Here is a 16,781-nt window from a genome sequence, read left to right as displayed (position 1 = left end):
ATAATTCTGATGAAAATCAGATTAAATGTCTAGTTTGATTTTTGTGTTTTGAAGGTAAGGAACTAAGTCCCGTCTCAAAATCTCAAAGTCAGTCATAGGGCAAGGTAGTGGTGGAACTCCATAAAGACCTAGTTCTTCACTTTAGCCCAGTGCTCACCCTGCTGTGCTGGGTTGTAAGAGGTATTGGGTAAAGAGAGTGATGGGTGTTGCAATGGGAAGAATGCATATTTGAAGATTGCTCTGGGTGCCTGGAAGTTAAACTCTTCAATTTAAGAGTTCTTGTTGGGGTTGGGGATTTAGCTCAGTGGTAGAGCGCTTGCCTAAGGAAGCACAAGGCCCTGGGTTCGGTCCCCAGCTCCGAAAAAATTAAGAACCAAAAAAAAAAAAAAAAAAAAAAAGAGTTATTGTTAACTCCATGCCTATAGCACAGGAGATGTGCTTTTTGTTATGTAAAGGCTGATAAAGAGAGAACAGTTTGTGAACACTGGAGCAGAGCAGTGGCCCAAGCCCCACTCAGTCCAGACTGGAGCACTGTAACTGCTCAGAGCAGACCTGTTTTCACCTTGGAAGTCATTCTCCCAAGACTGACAGTCGTCATATGGGTGCTATTATTTTGTTAGTGGTCGGGGTTGGACTTTCTCATGTCCTGCCTGTTTATCCATTTCCTGTATGTATCACTACCCCTTCTGTGTGTCTGCCACAGATGGAGATGAAGAGCTCTAAAGGATGTGAAAGTTTTTTCCTTGCTTTTATTGCTTTTTTGTATGTATAATCAAAGTAACAAACATTATTTATATTATATCCCATTATGTTCAAACTCTTTTGGGTTCTCATCAACTTCTTTTTCTTTTCTGCTTTAAATTATCAACAAGTCCTCTGAGTTAACCCTGGCCAAATCCATCCACTTCACCTTTAGTACTATTTATTTCGGATTCCCATGTGATTATTACAATGCTTCGTAGGTGTGGTGGTGTGTTTCACTATTATCTTGTGCACAAATCTTTGTTACTCTTTTCAGGGAAAACGATAGGGTCTTAGCTAAGAAACTTTTCTTACAAACTCCTATTTAGGTCCTAAAGAGAAAATAGGTGCCTGTTGAGTATGTGTAGCTGGTTGGTTTCTTTGCTTCTGTATAACCTAACTCACAACTCAAGTAGCTGCAGAGTTGGCTAGATAGGAACTGAAGATGTTTGGAAGACAGGTGAGAAGTGGCAGGTTTTCTAAAGGACTTGAGAATCAGTAAAAGGTTACACAGTAGCCCTTTTCTTACCTGGTTCTGCAGTTGAAGGTCTGAAATGGAGTCACTTAGCCCCAGATAAGTGTCTGTAAGGATAGACTTTGTTCAATCTTGTGTGTAATTTGGTTACACTTTGAATCCTTTGCCATAGGTACTTTTCCCTCCAAGCCACACACCCCCTTGGATTTGATGATGTTGTGCGATTAGAAATCGAATCTAATATCTGCAGGGAAGGTGGGCCACTTCCTAACTGTTTCACAACCCCATTACGTCAGGCCTGGACAACCATGGAGAAGGTAACCACTATCTTCAAATGTTAAACTTTGAGAAGTTTTACTTGTGTGTTGGGGACCAGGACTGGACTGCCGGACTGGGCAAAGCTAGAGCCCCGCCCTGAGCAGATTCCTGAGAAGGGCTTGACCTTTTCAAAGAAAGAACATGTCCCCGGAAGACTCTTGTGGAACTCTGAGAATGTATTAAAACTGTGAGAAATTGAAACGGTACAGCAGAGTGATTAAGAGCAGAGACTTGAATCTAGACTTGGTGTATATTAACCTTGCTTTTGTAGGCTAAGTGGCCCAGGCTCTTTTTGAACGTCTAATACCATTTCCTCATCTATAAAGTAGAAATAACATCAAAGTTATACAGTACTAAAATAATGATAAAAATGCTTATTATCTTAATGACCATCCCATTAAAAACATTAATTATTGGGGCTGGAGAGATGGCTCAGTGGGTAAGAGCACTGACTGCTCTTCCAGAGGTCCTGAGTACCACATGGTGGCTCACAACCATCTGTAATGAGATCTGGTGTGTCTGAAGACAGCTACAATATACTCATATACATTAAATAGATAGATAGATAAATAAATAAATGAATAAGTGGATAAATAAATAAATAAAAATATTAACTTTTTAGCTATAACAGCAGTATGAGACAAAATTAATTTCTGAATAATTGCCAAATATCTATTGATCTTCAAGATTGAAACACTAACTTTATGTATTTTGATCACTCTTGAGATACCACTAACAGTTTAATAATAGTGTTAACATTTATGAATAATTCTAATGAATTAGAACAGATTGATCAGGAGTTTAATTGAGTTCCGGGAAAACTCGTGAGTTTGTCACTGAAACATGCCATGCTTATCCAGGTGAAGAAAGATTGGCTGAGCACTTATGAAATGCCATGCACACAAATACTGAACGTAGATGGTTGGGAGACAGTTTAGTCAAACTTGTTAGTATCCTCTAATTTCATTTTTTTCTCTCTTTGTTTCTTTTGTTTTTGTTTTATATTTTGTATTTTTGGGACAGAGTTTTACTGTGTAGCCCTGGCTGTCCTGGAATTCACACTGTAGACCAGGCTGGCCTGGAACTCAAAGAGATTCACCTGCCTCTGCCTCCCATAGTGCTGGGATCAAAGGTGTGCACTGCCACCTCATGGTCCTCAGTAATTTCTTAAGCACCCTGGATATGGAGAGGTGGCTTCTGTAATCCTAGTCCTGAGGACCTAGGCACAGGAAGATCCAGCCAACTGGTGAGCCCCAAGTTCAGTGAGAGACTTTGTCTTGAAAAGTAAGATGGAGAAGTGATTGAAGAACCCAAAATTAGTCTCTGGTTTCCACATACATACACATACACATGCACACAAAAAAGAACTAAATTTAAAAGAATTAGTATTAAAGACAAGTATCAATAACAACCCAAGGTAGTAACTTTTTCATAATTAAAATGGATTTTTTTTTTTATTTTAAAGGGAAGTTCAGGTCTGGTGAAATATAAAAGATATAAACTTAATCAGAAATAAAATACAGAGAAAAACAAGATACAGTTGGGTGTGTTGACACACAGCCTGCACTCTCAGATAGGTGGAAAGAGTAAATGGTTAAAACTAGGAGATGTGGGACTTTTTTGATTCCTGGAACTCAGAAAATGCTGAGTGGCACACATCTGCAAATACCCCTGGGCTCAGGAGATCCCTGGGGCTCACTGTCCAGCCAGGACATAGTGACTGTTGGTCTCCAGACCAGTGAGACCAAGTCCCTGAGGATCACACACTGACATACTAAACAGCAAAGAGAAGGGCTGGCAGGAGTTCTCAGAGGTCAGTTCCCAGAACACATAGTAGAGGCAGAGAATTGACACTTGAACCTTGTCCTCTTACATCCATATGTGGGATGTTGCACATATGACACCTACTTGCACATATACATGTTCATGTGTACAACAATAAATAAATTGAAAAAAAGAAAAGTAAAAACAGGAAGTGATGTATTCAGCAAATACTGTTGAATATGTCTATACTAGTTATTGGTGTTGGTGTTATACTGGTAATGGGGCTTTTGACCTCTGGAACTTATGTCTATCAGAAGACATTTTAATTACAGAAAGACATACCAACAGTTGTGCTAAGTGCTGTGCAGGAAGTCTGTAGTGGGAATGATAAGTGAGCACTTACTCAGCACCATTCATAGTTCATAGATGAGCATGAAACATCACAGTTGGCATTCATTCAGCAAGCGCTGCTAGTGATAAGGAAACCAGCATGGAGAAGCTTGTTGTGGATACCGGTGATCTACAGCCAACAGTATAAATCCATAACATCCCTCTGGTAGGCACATTTGACATACATCTGAAGGTTCAAATTAAACTTAGCAATCGCACTCCTTGTAATTCTTTAAAGATTTCCTTCTAGTTTCGTGTCTGGGTTTGGGTCTGTCTCCCTGGGTGAGGATGCCTGTGGAGGCTGGAGGTGTTCATGTATCTCCCTGCAGGTGCTTATGAGTCACCTGACGTGGGTTCTGGGAAGCAAACTTGGGTCCTCTTGAATCAGTTCAAACTCTTAACCACTGAACCATCTCTTCAGCTCAACATTTCTTATTATTCAGAATTAAAATCAAAGATAGCTTTACTGGATGTATTTTATTTTCATCTTTAAAATGTTTTTCCTCTTTCAGGTCTTTTTGCCTGGTTTTCTGTCCAGCAATCTTTATTACAAATATTTGAATGATCTCATCCACTCAGTTCGAGGAGATGAGTTTCTGGGAGGGAATGTCTCATTGGCTGCTCATGGCTCTGTCTGCCTTCCTGAGGAGTCTCACTCAGGCGGCTCCGATGGCTCCACTGCTCAGGTATTAGCCGATTTCAGTCTGCCAGGGGGATGGGAGGCATAGGGAGCCTTTCTTTCAAATGCCAGCACCAGATCCCATTCATATGTTTTAAGTAGTAGATAGAAGAAAATAAAGTCAGCTTATTTGTGAATTCTAGTCAGACTCTCAATAGTAATTAGGTTTATACTGCATTGTAAAGTATCATGTTCTTTCCTTAAAGCTGTTCATCTGTTTGACAACATGGTTTTCTTTTTAGTGACCAAGTAATATGTGTGTGCATGTTCAAACGTGCAGAGGACAGGTCAGCCGTGGATGCTAGTCCTCAGACATTACTCACCTGGTTTTTGATACAGGGTCTCTCACTGGCCCTGCACTTAATATTAGGTTAGGCTGGCTGACCAGCAAGACCCAGGAATCTGCCAGTCTCTACCTCCCCAGTTGCCACGACCTGCGTGGCTTTTGGATTGACCTGACTGTGTTGACAGTGGCATATACAGAAAAGCTGGGATCAGGTGGGCTGTGCACTTTGATGGCGATGCATTCACAGCCCAGAAATTCAGTATATCTATTATACACTGCTAATCAAGAAGGTGGAATTTTTTATATATATATAGCTGAATCTCAGTAGTCTCAGGCTACAGTTATCCAGAGAGCAGCCACTGTGGTTGATATTTTCTGCATACAGCTGTCAGTGTCCCTAAGCACTGTGGCCCTTGATATGGCCATGCTCACGTCGCTAGTGCACATTCTTTCAGGTTGTTCACTCAGGGCATCGTCTGGGATTATCACACTCCACCGTGTCCAGATTCTCTGTGTGGGCCCTGGAATGGACCTTAGCACTTTACTGTCTCTTCAGCCCAACCATCAAGCTCTGAAGAGCTCTTTTTATAATTTGTGAAATTTTAATAACTGAGTGTAAGATACTTTTTATTACTAGTGAACTCAGATTGTTTTAATTTATTTAAAACATTATGTGTATGATGTGTATGAGTGCAGGTACACACATGTAACATTGTAAGTGTGGAAGCCAGAGGATAGCTTGCAGTAGTTGGTTCCAGGTTCTAGGATTTTAACACATATCCTCCCTCGGGCTTGCCAGGTGAGCTTTTACCTGCTCCTCTGTTTCGTTGTTGTTTTTTTTCCTTACTACTTTTAGGTTTGTTTTGAACTAGAATGCTATGTTCCTTTTTTTTTTTTTTTTTTTAATGTTAGATAACATATCTTACCTGATTCTCCATAAAAATCATAGGAAGTGGGATATCATCAAGACAGCAAGTGAAAAGGAGGCATTAAGAATTAAACTGAGGGGGGTTGGGGATTTAGCTCAGTGGTAGAGTGCTTGCCTAGCAAGCACAAGGCCCTGGGTTCGGTCCCCAGCTCTGAAAAAAAAAGAAAAGAAAAAAAAAAAAAGAATATAACTGAGGCTCTTACCCCTCTCTTTTTCCCCTCTTACCCCCTCTTGCTCTTTGTTCTTCAATGCCCCCCCCCCCCCGGCACGTGCCTTTCCACTCTTCTACTCTTCTCTCATTAAACCTCTCCCCGTGGGGAAAAAGAATTTAACTGAGGACCAGGAGATAGTTCAGTCAGAAAAGGCACTTAAGGAACCTGAGTTCAATTCACAAAACCCACTTTAAGTTAACTGACTTTTTAAATGTATGTAGTGTGTTGAAATTTTTTTTTTTTTTTTGGTTCTTTTTTTTTGGAGCTGGGGACCGAACCCAGGGCCTTGCGCTTCCTAGGCAAGCGCTCTACCACTGAGCTAAATCCCCAACCTCAGTGTGTTGAAATTTTATCCATATATATTAATCTCCCATTTTATACACACACACACACACACACACACACACACACACACACTTTCTCTCTCTCTCTCTCTCTCTCTCTCTCTCTCTCTCTCTCTCTCTCCTCCCATTTACCCCCTCCTTGTAAAGTTGTGTCTTTTAAACTTTTATTTACTTTTGAGACGGGGTCTTACTATGTAGCCTTGGCTTCCCAGGACTTGAATGTGTAGACCAGGCTAGCCTGAAACTCACAGATCCACTTAACTGCCTCTTGAGTGCTAAGATTAAAGGCATTCACCCTTCCCCCTTCTCAGATAATTAATACATTTTTTTCTTCTCTCTGTCTCTGTCTCTGTCTCTGTCTCTCTCTCTCCCCCTCTCCCTCCCCCTCTCTCTCCCCCTCTCTCTCCCCCTCTCCCTCCCCCTCTCTCTCCCCCTCTCTCTCCCCCTCTCTCTCCCCCTCTCTCTCCCTTTCTCTCTCTCTGTCCTCTCTGTCATTCTTTTTCTTTTCTTTTTTTTCTTTTTCATTTCCCATCAACTTTCTTCTTTCTAAGTCCCCTCCTATTCTTATGTCCTTTTGTTGTGAGTAGGGTTGTCCATTTAATCAGGATTGCCCATATGAGAATGGGATGAGGGAGTATTTGCTTGAGTGAAGGTAGTATGTCTGTGGATGTCACTGAGAGCTAGGACTCCACATCTTCCTTCAACTTTAACTGCCTACAACTCTTTATGAGCCCCTTTAACCATCCATGGTGGAATGTTGCTGGGTCAAGCCTTTGTGAGTAGCCACTGTAGCTGTGAGTCCACAGGTGCAACATCCAAGTCATGTGCAGAAGAAGCATTTATAGCTTTCCTCCTCATCCTTCAGCTCATCCATTCTTCTTGTGCCTCTTCTGCCAGCTTTCCTAAGTCCTGGAGGGATGATACAGATGGGGCTGTAGAGTCAACAGTCACTTGTTCTCAGGAGGTAGAGCCTTCCCTACCCTTCTAAGTTAATTGGTTTTAATAAAGTCACATAGGAAGTGTAGAGCCAGAGGTCTCTATCTAGTGTTTCTCCAACAGCTTACTGATAATACATTCATAATTTTCCCATTGCTATAAAGTAACTTCATAATGGGTCTTAGATAAGTTTCCTTGAAACAGAATTATGCTTTATAAGTTAAGGAAACTTGTGTGTAACCCCCCTCTCACTATAAATTTCATATAGCAAGCACAATGCTAACCTATACCATCAATTAGACAGAGGATAGTGATGGACTTGGCTAAGAGAGTTGCTTAGGGTAAGTGCTGGGGAGATGGCCTATTGTTAAGAGTACTCTGTAACTCCAGTTCCAGGGAATCCAATACCCTCTTCTGGCCTCTCAGGATACCAGGCAGGCAGGCAGGCATATGGTACAATGACATACATGCAGATAAATACTCATATACATAAAAGAAAGTCATTGTCAACTCTAAAGTAGACTTGCAAGTTTATTTTCTTCTAAGAATTAAGGTTTTTGACCAATTTTAGTTGGTTTTATATATGGTGTAAGAGAAATGGTTTACTTTATTCTTTTGCTTTATAGAGATTATTGTTACTGTTGTTGTTGTTGTTGTTGTTGTTGTTGTTGTTGTTGTTAATTGACAAGCTCTCAGTATGTAGCTCTGGCTAGCCTAGAACTTGCTATGTAAACCAAATTGGCCTTGAACTTAGAAATCTACTTGCCTTTGCACTACCATGCCTCATTGAAAATTAAAAGCATTCACATGCCCTGTAAAGGTTGGGCTTTGTGTTTATTAGGTAACATACAAATGCCCAGCTGGCTGAGTTTTATATATTAGGAAGATAATGTCTGAGGGCAGCATATGCATTGCAGCATCGGTCATTGAGGATGGCAGGTTCGCTGTGCAAATACATTTGTGTGTGTTGTCTTTCCTCCTTCCATTGTAACTGTAGAGAGGGTTCAGAACTGTTGCCATCACATTCCCCAGGGAAGGAGATAGAGAAACAGGCATATTCCAAACCACCTTATACTGGTCTCTTGTCTTCCAAACTTAGGACTGGTTTGTTTGTTTTTTAATAACATACTACTAATTTATAATTTCTGTTGTAGTCTAGTGTGAAAAAAGCCAGTATTAAAATTCTGAAAAACTTTGATGAAGCAATAGTTGTGGATGCTGCAAGCCTGGATCCAGAATCTTTATATCAACGGACATACGCCGGGTAAGCTTAACTCATGTGTAGAATTTAGCATCTTTACATTTGTTAAAAACTGTAAATGCCCGGCATTTTCACATGCCATATAATATAGTCATTAAAAGGAAGCCAGGCATTGTGCCTTACCTGTAATCTCAGCACTCAAGAGACCAAGACCAATGGATCTCTGTAAATTCAAGGCTCACTTGGTCTCCATAGTGAATTCCAGGCCAGCCAAGATTACACAGTGAGATCCTGTCTGAAAAAACAAAACAAAACAAAGCAAACAAAACAAAAAAGGTGGCTCTGGGGCCAGCAGGCCTAAAGAACCTGAGTTCAATCAGTTCCTGGAACCATGGTGGAAGGAGAGAATCAACTCTCCAACGTTTTCATCTGAACTCCAATGTATGCCGTGGCACATGCATCGCTGAGTTCACACACATACCAATCGCTGGCTACCGGTACCCAATCAATCCCACTCTGCATGGATCCTCGGGACCCGTGTGCTCTGGCGTCTCTCTCTGCCAGCCGCTTTCTCACACTGTCCCCTTGGAAGGTTGTTCCCATGCCTGACACTCACATGGCATTTCGAGGTCCGTTACTGTGGCACCACGCTAGCCCAAAGCATTCTGTTGCCGCCCTCTCCAGGCTCTCTCTCTGCCTGTCAGGAATTTTGCTCACATCCCCTGTAGCCCGGTAAAATCAAAGTTCTAGAAACTTGTAATTTAACAATTAGATTTATATGTTAAATTCTCACTCCACAATACATCCACACAAGAAATTCACTGCCAATTAATAAAGATATAAACTGCCTACCTAGACAAGACAAAATCGACTCAGTCTACCTGGATCTGGATCATCCTGAACCGTTGTCTCCATCTTGATTCCCCGCTTCTCCTCCTCCTCCTCCCTCCTTCCTAGACTTTTTCCCCACCTTCCCTTCCTTCTCATCTAATGATAGGCTTCGCCTTATCCTGGACATGCTTTGATGCATAATGACAGCATCCTACACATACATGGCAATAAATTTACAAAAAAAATGTTTTTAAAGGAGGGCCATGGAGGGCTTCTTGAGTTTTCAGCTCTGTGTCGAGGCATGCTACTCAGCTTCTAGTGACTCAGACGTAACACTCCAACTCACCAAAGGACAGAAATGAAGTAATGCGTGAGAAGCATGTAAAATAGTGTCTGATGTCTAGGAAGCACTGGGCACTGGCCAGTCCCATCAGTACTCCACTCCTGCATCCCTGTCGATGATGTCATATCCACTCCTGCATCCCTGTCGATGATGTCATATCCACTCCTGCATCCCTGTCGATGATGTCATATCCACTCCTGCATCCCTGTCGATGATGTCATAGTTACACAGCGAGGTCCCGGCTGTCTGCTGGACACATTCCATCTGATTTGCATTTGGCCTGTTTTATTTATTCACTTACTTATTTTGAGACAGGGCCTTATTATGTAGTCTTGACTGGTCTGGAATTCAGTACATAGACAAGACTCACAGAGATCTGCTAGCCTCAGCTTCCCAAAGGCTGGGGTTAGAGGTATGTGTCACCATGTCTGGGCATTTTAGCTTTTTTAAAGTCTTGATCTTAAAATCAAAAATAGAAACAAACAAAAAAAAGTAAAAAAAGATGCTGAGATTTCTTGAGTGTTACATAGTTAATACTTAGGGAACTGAATTATGTTTTTGTATCTGAGAATGCACTTAGTTGTTCTTTTCAGCCTAGAATGAAAAGACAGTAAGATGTTTGATGTTCTGAAATAACTTACACAGTGACTTCCTTCTTCGGTGTATTTGGTGCCTGCATAAACCCTGCTCTGTGTATGTGCATTACCCTACCCTTGGTGTGCTTGATGAGCACATAAACGTGTGTAGACTTCAGTACATACCCTGTGCTCTACTTGATCTGAGCAGCTTGTGAAAGGGATTTCCCCAGGCCTTAATGCTTTTGTCAGAAACTAACAGTGGCCTTTGGATGACTGGGAAATCTATGAATAACCTTGAAGGAAAACAAAAACTTTAATCACATTGTCTTTGAAAGTGCACATTGGCTGTGTCAACTTGGTAGTAACTTTTTAAAATTGTGTGTGTGTGATTATGTGTATATGTGGTCACACGTGTCATGGTACAAACGTGGAGGTTAGAACACCACTTTGTTAAGTTGTTTTCGTCTTCTCACTGTTACTTGGGTTTGAACTCTGGTGTCCAGGCTTGCTGCTGGAAGTGCCTTTAACTCACCTGCCATCTTGCCTGTCTAGCTTTTAAGTAATGTTTAGCAATCATAGTGACTTTTTAAAAATGGTAGATAAAGTACTTGCTGTGCAATCCACACACGTACATAAAAAGCGACGTGTAGGGTGGTTTTCCTTTCAGACTGGAGAAACAGAAGGATCCCTGGGCTCATCCCTGGACCATCCAGTTTGACTGAATCAACAAACTCAAGCAAGGTTCAGTTTTGAGGCCTGGATCAAAAAGTAATGTGGATGGGGCCAGTGAAATGGCTCAGCAGGTAAAGGCAGTTGCTGCCAAGCCTGACCACCTGAGTTCAGTCTCCGAGACCCACATGGTAGAAGGAGATGACTGACTTCTGTCACTTGTCCTTTGACCAACACAAGTGTCAAGTTGTATGAGCCTCCCACTCCCCATGTACATATATAAATGCATTGGATACAAATGTAAGACAGTAGTAAATACAGTGGTGAATGATCCATGAAGACACCTGAAATCAACCCTCTGACTTCCAGACAGACAGACAGACAGACAGACAGAGACGCGCACATGCGCACACACCTGAACAAAGTCCAAATGAGGTCTTTAGTATTATGGAATTGTTTATTTACTTAGAACCTGACTTAAGAAAGTCAGTTGGAAGCCTTTGTTACAGCAGAGGGAGGCAAATATTTCTCTCTAGCAAGTTCTAGGACAGCCAGAACTTAGAGACCCTGTCTCACAAAAACAAAACAAATAAAAACTTCCCACCAGTCTCAGTTGTACAATGTTTAATTTAGTATTTTTATCTAAAAATGTATATTGTATGCTCGCTTCGGCAGCACATATACTAAAATTGGAACGATATAGAGAGGATTAGTATGGTCCCTGTGCAAGGATGACACACAAATTCGTGAAGCGTTTTTTAACCAGTAAAGGGGATAACATTTAAAATGTAAATAAATAAAATATCCAATAAGAAAAAGCAAGATGTGTTCCTGGCATAGTGTCTGCCATATACTCAAAATGGAATAAATACTTATGAATGAAATTGAAAAAGTGTATATTCTGTAAGCTTTTCCCAATGCAAGTGCATTTGTGTCTGTTGGTATACTGACACATCCATGGCATGTATAAGATGAGAATGCCTAGAAAAGTATCTGTAAGTTAAGACCCCTTTTCTAAAGTAAAAGAATACATAGGAACTAGGACACATTCTTTCTTCTTTTAAATTGTAATTACAGATAGTTGTGTTGTTTATGTTTGTTTTGTTTTTAAATAAAAGATAAGCTTGTTGCAGTAAGCGCACATAAGCATGTCTGCTGTAGTCACTCAGGTAATCACTGTAAACTCCATCACAGCATTGTCCACTGCCCACTGCTCAACAAGTAATATTCGACTTTGTTCTGTGTAGTGATTTCCTTCATGAGTTTAGGGGATGATGGGTTTGGTTGGTTGGTTTAGCTTTGTTTGGTCCTCAGTATTTCAGATGGGGCCCAGGGCCTCAGCTGTGCTGGCATACACAGTTTCACCCTGGACTTGTCATATAGTCTGATCATACAGAGCAAATCAGACTTTTTTATTTCTTCTTTTGCAAAATTGTCTTGACTAGTCTTGTGCCTATTCTCTGTATGAATTTTATAACTGTAAATCACCTAGTATTATATTTCATAAATCTTTTTAAGGTTTTAAAGGAATTCCATTGACTTCAAGTCTTTCCGTCTGTATGAAAAGATGTTCTATTTCAAATAAGCCTCCTTTGAATAACTTGAACCATTATGAGCTGTGGTTCCAGGTTTCGAGCTTTAGATAAGCTATTTAAGCTTAGAATTTTAGAAATGACATTTGTCTTTTCATTGTGTTTAGGAAGATGTCCTTTGGGAGAGTTAGTGACTTGGGGCAGTTCATCCGAGAGTCTGAGCCTGAACCTGATGTGAAGAAATCGAAAGGTTGTATGTAGTTCTTATTTTTTATATTAAGCTTTTGCTCACATTAGATACTAACTATAAGTGAAGGATTAAGGTTTAAAATGGTTGTAACTACCATGTTTTTACTCTGTGTTTATAGATTATACGTGTGTGAGAGGAATTTGTGCACCTCTACAAAAATCTCTTCCTTTGAATAAAAAGTTACTGAACTTGACATTGCTACTACAGAAAGCATAGCAGTAGGAGAGTCCAGGGAGGCGTTGTGGTTGATCTTGTGACCTTTTAATCTATTAAATTTCCTCAGTTACTGAAAATTATTATGAAATATGAATGGAAAATAATAAGTTAAATCCGAAGCCTTTGTCTAACAGTCTGTAACAAAAGAGTGAGTGGCTTGGTGAAGTCTTAAGATTTAGACTAAAACCGGGGTTGGGGATTTAGCTCAGTGGTAGAGCACTTGCCTCGGAAGCGCAAGGCCCTGGGTTCGGTCCCCAGCTCCGGAAAAAAAAAAAAGATTTAGACTAAAATCTTTTTTCTTTTTTCCTTTCACATGTAGCTAGGCTGGCTGGCTAATCCCTCCCAGCCCAGCCGTCTCCACCCCCTCATGGGCAGGGAGGCATCGAGAGGGGCACTGCTGTACCTGACTGTTTGTTTAGGCTCTGTGGCTAAACACCTTGAGCACTGCCCACTGAGCCCACTCCTCGGCCCCTCAAGTTTGTCTGTTTCCACTCAGTCCCCACTTTTTTTCCTTATAGCCCTCGCTGGCCTAGAACTCAGAAATGCGTCTGTCTGCTTCAGCCTCCTCAGTTCTGAGATTAAAGGTGCGTATGCACCACCACACCTGGTTCTTCCAAGTCTTTTTTCATAAAAAGTCTTTTGAGACTGATTCCAGTTCCAAATAATTGGTTCACACAGGAAAATTTTGGGAACAAATATAAATCCATTCAGAGGACATCTATTAAGTTTAAAATAGAAGCTGTTGTTAGTCTTCCTTTTGGATTTAATAGCACTGCTTTCCATTGTGCTTTATCTGTTTTTAAATGTAGCTTGTTTTTTTCTCTCCTTAACGTGGGGTGTGTGTGTGTTGTTTAAAAATGAGTGTGTGGTGTGTGCGTTTCCCATAAGAGTATTAGGATTGCATTCACACACTAGCACACCCAGTTATCACGTGATGCTGGGGATGAGCCTCAGGTTCTTGCACCAGCAGGAGCTTCACTCGTTGAGCCATCTCCCACTTCCTTAATGCAATTATATTTTGATAAAGGATTTCACTGCTATTTTAGAGAGTGATTATTCTTTTCAAATATAAGTTTTCAAAGAAAAAAATGCCAGTTATTGAAGTAATAAAGAACAAGAGGGTCTGTTTTCAAGTTGACTTTATTTACCTAAAAAATCAATTTATTTCCTATTTTATCAGAAATGTCTAAGGTGTTCTGCTGAAAAGAGTGTAGAGAGTGAAGAAAAACATACCACATTTTTTTCAATGCTAGAAATTACCTCCAGTTCCTGGTACATGTTAAGCGTTGCTCCACCACTGAGCTATGCCCATAGTCCAAAAAGTGATTTTTGAATTCTTCTTTAACTCTGCTCATTCTTATTATTCAGTCTTTTCGTATTATTTATTCTGAAGAGTAATGAAGTATCTACTGTGCCTGTAGCGCTCTTGGTACCCAGGAGAAAATAAGTACTCTGGTTTCTCTTTTTTAGCTGTGTTCTCTGTGTAACTCATGGGGCAGTGAAGACTGTAAACACAGCTTATGCACATGTTAATACTTCTCTATAAGCATAAAATGCAGGGTAAGAGATTGTCAGAGAAGTGGGAAAGAATAGTTGAAAGGTAATCTTCAGGAAAGTTAGCCTTGGCTTAGCGTGGTCCAAGTCCAGGAAGAGAGAGGTTTCGGTCCAGCAGCAGCTCAGCTGAAGGAATGAGTAGAGGGCTGAATTGGAGCATAGCACATTGTCTTAGGGATTCACTGCTCTGAACGGACACCAGGACCAATGCAAATGATATAAGGACAATACAGGTTCAAAGGTTCAGTCCATTATCATCAAGGCGGGGAGCATGGCAGCATCCAGGCAAGGGAGGTGCAGGCAGAGCTGAGAGTTCTACGTCTTTATCTGAGGCAGAATCCTGATGTACAAGCAGCTAGGATAGGGGTCTTAAAGCTCACACCCAAACACTTACTCCACAAGGTCATACCTTCTAATAGTGCCACTACCTGGGCCGAGCATATACAAACCATCACACACCTGATCAAGGGACAAGAGCAGTATGTGTGGAGTAGAGTGAGCAGAAAAAAAAGAGTAGTAGATGGTGGTGAGGACCACTGCAAAGTTTAGAGGGTGGTGGAGACTCATGGCATGTTGGATTAGAGAAGTGATGTTACATGGCTTTTGTTATTGAAGGATTTGTTCTACAGCCATTGGGTGTAAAAATATCTTTTATTCTCCTGATGTAATTCTGGTTTTGGAGGTTTACTGCCTTAGTCTGCTAACCTAGGCTTAGTCCTGGAAGCTTCTAGCTTCCACACAATCTAATCTAGGCCTAGACTGTTTTCAGCCTCAGACTTATTGCTGAAGAAGCTCACCCTTTATAGCTCTTTGTGAATTCTGGCTGGATCTTTCAACTCAGTTGTTCTGCCTCAAAATGCCTCTCCTTGCTGACTGATTCAAACTTGCTTTTCTCTCAGTTTCTGACTTTTTGCTCCTCTTGGCCTCAGACTAACTCTAGCAATCTGTTTTAATCTTCTGGCTCCTTCTCATTCTCTAACTTGTTCTGTCTTCACCTCTATCTAGCTTGCTCTAACTGTGCAACCTGTCTCTCTACAACTGTCCCAGTAAAACCGGCTCCCTTCTTCACTGCTCCCTCTCACAGCTTCCCTTTCCTCTCTCCTTGTGAGAGTTGGGCACATCCTGTTCTGTCAAATCTTTCTGATTTGCCATTTGTCTTCCACTCAGACATCACTTTTAAACATGACTGCTTCCTTCCAAGTGAACTTTGGGATTAAAAGTGTGTACTAGGGGTATATGTGTACTCCCGCCAGAGGGTGATAAAATGTGTGCCAAGGGCTGAGCCTCACCACAACTAGAAATAGGGTTTCTTTCAGTAAATAACACAATCTCACAGTGTGATCAAATATCCTGCAATGTTTAGGAAATAGAACATAGCAGCTTAAGAGAAGTAGAGAAGCATCTTGTCAGCACCTAAGCCATGAGTGCTGGTGCTCATGAGTTAGGCACATAGTAGAAGAGCAGTTTGCTTTGTGTTATACTAGACGGACAGGCAACAGGACTACATCTCTGCCAGCAGTTCCATCCGTTAAGATATTTATGGGGTCTTGCTTGTTTGAATTTACACGTGTGTATATGTACTATATGCATGCCTGGTGCTTGTGGAGGGCAGAAGAGAGTTGACAGTTTTGAAATTGGAATTACAGACAATTGTGAACCACCATGTGGTGCTGGGAACTGAACCCAGGTCCTCTGCCAGAGCAATAAGTGCTTGTAACCTCAGCTCCAACTCCATCCTGAATTTTTAATCAAGATATATTAATGAAATGATGACTAGGCATTATGCAGTCTGTATGTACATAAACTGTGTATATGTGTATACTTGTGTATATACTGCTATTACCTTTGGTTGTCAAGATGGCTCTTTAAGTCACATGTTTTGCTGATACAGGAGTGTAGAGGTTGATTGTGTTACATTCAGAAAATACTTCAGTCATTACTAAGCATTATGCTAAATGCCAGAGCTATAAATAAAAGAATGTAGCCTGTCAGGTTTTCTTGACTTGTTTCCTTTCTTATGCCTCTGACCTGTTAAACACACCAGGCTAGTCCCAGAGTTCTGATTTGGCTTTTGAAACCCTGGTGAACAGAGCACTGTTGTAGTAAATATTTAATCTCGAATCAAGGATCTGCCCCACCTTTAATTATTTGGTTCCCAGATAAAGACACACAACCTTTATATTTATTATAAGTCTCTACAGCACTAGAGCTAGCCAGTTAGCTACCCTCTAAGCTATTAGAATTTACTTTCCTATCAATAACCCCGAGTTTTAACTTGGCATGTGCCATCTGGGCAATTCTTAACTCCAATTGGCCAGCCCTGGCCACGTTTTCATGATTCCTGCCCCATGTCATCTTGTCCTCTCTCCATCTTCTCTGTCTCCTCTGGTGGTCTCTTGCCTCTGACCCAAGCCCGGAAACCAGAAACTCCACCTTTGTCTCTTCTGCCCAGCTATAGGCCCCAGGCAATTTTATTCATCAATCAGGGAAAGTTAGGAGGCAAGGTTACACTGTGTCACTTTAGTCTGTGTGCA

At 41.1% G+C, this 16,781-nt stretch overlaps 1 protein-coding gene and 1 pseudogene across 1 annotated transcript in view; both read left to right on the top strand.

Moving 5' to 3' along the window:
* Akap10 (A-kinase anchoring protein 10) overlaps positions 1 to 16,781 on the top strand; it is a 63,335-nt gene that overhangs the window by 30,382 nt on the left and 16,172 nt on the right. The window contains exons 9-12 of the mRNA NM_001114606.2: positions 1,389 to 1,533; positions 4,201 to 4,374; positions 8,228 to 8,337; positions 12,395 to 12,477. Of these exons, the coding sequence (NP_001108078.1) occupies positions 1,389 to 1,533; positions 4,201 to 4,374; positions 8,228 to 8,337; positions 12,395 to 12,477 (512 nt within the window). The remainder of the gene's footprint in view (positions 1 to 1,388; positions 1,534 to 4,200; positions 4,375 to 8,227; positions 8,338 to 12,394; positions 12,478 to 16,781) is intronic.
* Positions 11,355 to 11,455, top strand: LOC120095356 (U6 spliceosomal RNA; annotated as a pseudogene).

The sequence above is a fragment of the Rattus norvegicus genome, chromosome 10 (assembly GCF_036323735.1).
Source record: "Rattus norvegicus strain BN/NHsdMcwi chromosome 10, GRCr8, whole genome shotgun sequence".
In the NCBI taxonomy this organism is placed as follows: Eukaryota; Metazoa; Chordata; class Mammalia; order Rodentia; family Muridae; genus Rattus; species Rattus norvegicus.
The sequence above is the reverse complement of the archived record's forward strand: the minus strand, read 5'-3'. Positions and strand labels throughout refer to the sequence as shown.